The sequence below is a fragment of the Vicia villosa genome, linkage group LG5 (genome assembly GCF_029867415.1).
Source record: "Vicia villosa cultivar HV-30 ecotype Madison, WI linkage group LG5, Vvil1.0, whole genome shotgun sequence".
NCBI lineage: Eukaryota > Viridiplantae > Streptophyta > Magnoliopsida > Fabales > Fabaceae > Vicia > Vicia villosa.
Genome location: NC_081184.1, coordinates 148,281,331 through 148,285,800, shown reverse-complemented (window position 1 = coordinate 148,285,800; position 4,470 = coordinate 148,281,331). Strand labels below are relative to the sequence as shown.

The following is a 4,470-nucleotide window of genomic DNA, read 5'->3' as shown; positions in this document are numbered from 1 at the left end:
TGAAAGAATAATTTTGATCTTATAACATAAATATATATTATTGAAGATTAACACATAATTGAAATTACAAATTTTCAAAAAGATTACCTCAAAAATAATTTTTATGAAAAAGTATTTGAAATAGTTTTAATTTTTTAAAATGATTTTTCAAAATTTGATATAAAAAAAATTATAGTAAAAAGATGAAATACATAAAATAATATATTAAGAATAATTATTTAAATTAAATTTTTAATTTGAAGACGAATAAATCATTACTTTCTTCGGGCCAGCTCGAAACACCATATTTTTGAAACATTGGGTAAATCTTTTGATACACCCCAAATATTTTAATTAACTCGATAAAAACCTAAATCGATTTCTTTGTATGATCTATTGAATTTTTCAATAGAGATTTTTTATTTATTTATAAAATGTAATTAATAAAATGAAAAAAATGAGAAAGATATATTTTATACTGTGAAAATACATAGGGTGCGAGATTTAATTGAGGCGGTGCTAGATGAAATTCTCTTCTTCTAGCCGAGCACACCTTTAAGCCCATAAATATTTGGATCCGAAGCCTATTTAGTTAGTTATTCTAGGGTAGACTGAGAAACCGTTATATAAACGTAGAGTCTAGTACCTTAACATCACAACATTTTCCCCCTTCTCATACTGTAGCGGCTGGTAAGCTTTTTCGATGCTATTCTCCTTTCATTCTCAGATCTGTTATTAACTCTTCAATGGTTTGGATCTGTTAATTTCCTTTTTTCGTTGTTGTTGTTTTTGCAGTTGAAGTAAGAAAATATGTCTCACAGAAAGTTTGAGCACCCAAGACACGGTTCTCTCGGCTTTCTCCCTAGGAAGCGAGCTGCTCGCCATCGCGGAAAAGGTTTTTTACACTTCATTTTCACTTTTTATCACTTAATTTAACTACGTTTTTTTTAAAGGTTTTAAAAAAATGAATGATTTCAAAATCAAAATTAAAGGATCTTAATTGAATTTTCTAGCTGAATGTTTTTCGGTGCATTATCATGTTATTGCCATTTCCTTTTGTGATGATTGAAATCGCTTCCACTGATAACTGGTTAATCAAGGCTGGAATCTCAAAAACGGCTTATCTAGCCTTAATCCTTTTGTTAGGGTTTTGGTTTGGAATACAAATGAGCTAGAGAATTGGCATCTGTTTTGCCATAGGCCTTTGGTTTGGAAGCATTTCTTCATTACTATTGGAATTTGGTTGTATCATGATTGATGCACTAATACATGATTTTAAAATTATATTTTTCAATTAGATCCAAGATTTACATTTGCAGCCATATGAACCATTTAATGGTATAAACTTTAATTTTTTTATTGAATAATTATTTTTATGCTTTTGTCAATTAAATATTACATTTTAATTGTTTTTTAACTTTATCCAAGTTTTGTCAAAAAAAAACTTTATCTAAGTTTAAAATTCAAAGGTAATAGAATGTAGACATGAATCATATTTGCCTTAATTTAGAATTATAATATAATTGACAATGTTTTGTTCTAAAAAAAATTATTGTTATTTTTTGGAAGTTTTTCAAATGTATTTTTGTTGTTGTAAATTTTTCTCTAATTTATGGTCTTAACGTTCATTCATTGTAATGGATTTAATGTTTTTTTCCCTAGTTATGTAATAAAATGAGTTATTGGTTATGATTTTATACATTATGAGATGACACTGCTGCTTCACTATTCACATCTCTAATTCATATCCTTGTTTGCATTTTTTCAAATGAGTTCTATCAGATTACAACTATGTTATTTGTTTGTGAACCAGTAAAGATTTGTTTGATGGTTATTTAGTTCTTACTAGTTATTCATGGATCCCAAAGAGATTCCATTTCTTCATGAATTTATCTTGAATCCGGATCTTGTGGCTCAACTTTATTGAAGCTGCTGACAGAGATGGCTGACTAACATTGCACATCATCATTTAGCTATTTCAATTCCTCTTCTCATTGTGGGTCACATGTATAGAACTAATTGGGTTATTGGTCCAGGGTCATTGACCATTATTGCTGCTCACCATATGTATGCTATGCCTCCTTATCCATAACTAACTACTAACTACTGACTATGGGACATAGCTGTTATTGGTGGAACAATGGTGCGTTAACATAATGTCATGGCATGCTTAATTATCTATTAACCTAGCTACTGACCATTTTTGTCTCATTTGTCTGTCTTTGTATATCTATGTTTAATGTTTATGTTTATGTCTCAGGTTGGTGATCAACTTTGAAATACAAATCTAATTGTTCTCGAGCCTAATAGTATATTTTTGTTTATTTATTATGTCATGTGACTAGCTTTCATATATGTGTGTTCTTTAGTTTTCTTGATACCAATTGTAGAATATATATTATTTATGTATATCCCTATGGTCATTCATATACTTCTATTGCATCAGTGGTTATTGATGTTATGTCACTGTTCTTTTTCCCTGAACAACTCATCTAATTTGCCACTGCAGTGAAAGCCTTTCCAAAAGATGATCCTACCAAACCATGCAGCTTGACTGCTTTTGTTGGCTACAAGTCTGGGATGACCCATATTGTTAGGGAGGTTGAGAAGCCTGGATCCAGTAAGTGTCATGTTTTGAAATTCTTTAGAGATCATTATGTGATCATTTAGTCTGTTCTTTTTCTTCTCATATTGGCTTCTAGATTTGTTCAATGTTAATTTGTACTGATAATATTCCTTGCTGTTGTAGAGCTTCATAAGAAAGAGACATGTGAAGCTGTCACTATCATTGAAACTCCTCCACTTGTTGTTGTTGGAGTGGTGGGATATGTGAAGACACCACGAGGCCTTCGCACTCTGAATACTGTCTGGGCTCAGCATCTCAGTGAAGATATCAAGCGTCGGTTTTACAAGAACTGGTGCAAGTCAAAGAAGAAGGCTTTTACCAAATATTCCAAAAAGTATGAAACAGAAGAAGGGAAGAAGGATATTCAAACTCAGCTTGAGAAATTGAAAAAATATGCTACTGTCATCCGTGTTCTTGCTCATACTCAGGTACCAAAGATGTTTTTCTTTTATCTTTGTAGAGTTTGTTTTTTTGCTGTTAATTTTATGTTGTTCTAATATCATAAATATCTCCTATTGTGTAACTCTGTTCTGTTAAATTGTGATCGTCCATGTCAATTTTTTTACTAATTAAAAGTCCCATGGTGTTATTATTTTATGTGTACTTGAAACTATTATGGTTGTAACTTAATGGTATGTCTTTGTTTACTAAAGATAAGGAAGTTGAAGGGTCTAAAACAAAAGAAAGCTCATTTGATAGAGATCCAAGTTAATGGTGGAACAATAAGCCAAAAGGTGGACTATTCATACAGTTTCTTTGAAAAACAAGTCCCTGTTGATGCTGTTTTTCAAAAGGATGAGATGATTGATATCATTGGAGTGACTAAAGGTAAAGGTTACGAAGGTGTGGTAACTCGTTGGGGTGTCACCCGCCTTCCACGGAAGACACACAGAGGTCTAAGGAAGGTTGCTTGTATTGGTGCTTGGCACCCTGCTCGTGTTTCTTTCACAGTTGCCAGGGCTGGTCAGAATGGATACCATCATCGTACTGAATTGAACAAGAAGATCTACAAGGTTGGCAAGACTGACCAAGAGTCACACACAGCCATCACAGAATTCGACAGGTAGGCAGGCATTGTAGTAGAAAAGTTTTGCCAATAAAATGTGTATCTTTAGGAAAGCTCAAAGGTTTTGAATTGTGGTGATTGCAATTGTAATTCTCTTTATCAGTTTCTGCAATATTTAATTTATTATGTTCTTTGTGTGATTTTGCTTACAGGACTGAGAAGGATATTACTCCTATGGGCGGATTTCCTCATTATGGTATAGTGAAACATGACTATCTTATGGTGAAAGGAGGTTGTGTTGGACCAAAGAAGCGGGTCGTCACTCTTCGGCAGTCACTACTGAAGCAGACATCTCGGTTGGCTCTTGAAGAGATCAAGCTGAAGTTCATTGACACCTCCTCCAAGTTTGGACATGGTCGCTTCCAGACTACTCAGGAGAAACAGAAGTTTTATGGTCGTTTGAAGGCTTAGTTTTTATTTTATTATATTTATGTTTATCGGCTCTGTCTAGAGATACCTTTGCAATTAATTTTTGCATCAAAATAAGTCATTTCAGTGTTTGATTGTTAAAAAGTAAGTCGTTTACATTTCTCATTGAGAAGACAATTTTGTTATTTGCTCTGGAACATGAATGATCTGTTTTACTTTGATGGTTTTTGGGTATTTTGTCTTAGTTGTATTTTATTTATGTTTCTGTTAGTTAAAATGTGTGTGAGACAACTTCTGGCATATGGAATGAAATCTCTGATGACAGTTTATATTTTGGAACAGAAAAGTAAATATGGTTATTGTAACAATAAACAAAATGAGAAACTATGGATGAGATCAAGCTCACGGCAACCAACACAGTATGTGTCGA

The 4,470-nt window shown here is 32.6% G+C and overlaps 1 protein-coding gene across 1 annotated transcript; it reads left to right on the top strand.

The window, feature by feature from the left end:
• The first annotated feature begins 612 nt into the window (after positions 1-612).
• On the top strand, positions 613-4,261 carry LOC131603110 (large ribosomal subunit protein uL3). Its single transcript, XM_058875367.1, has 6 exons — positions 613-669; positions 775-874; positions 2,489-2,599; positions 2,729-3,033; positions 3,259-3,668; positions 3,824-4,261. The coding sequence occupies exons 2-6, from the start codon at positions 790-792 to the stop codon at positions 4,080-4,082; spliced, it is 1,170 nt and encodes a 389-aa protein (XP_058731350.1). The 5' UTR covers positions 613-669; positions 775-789; the 3' UTR covers positions 4,083-4,261.
• Positions 4,262-4,470: the final 209 nt, after the last annotated feature.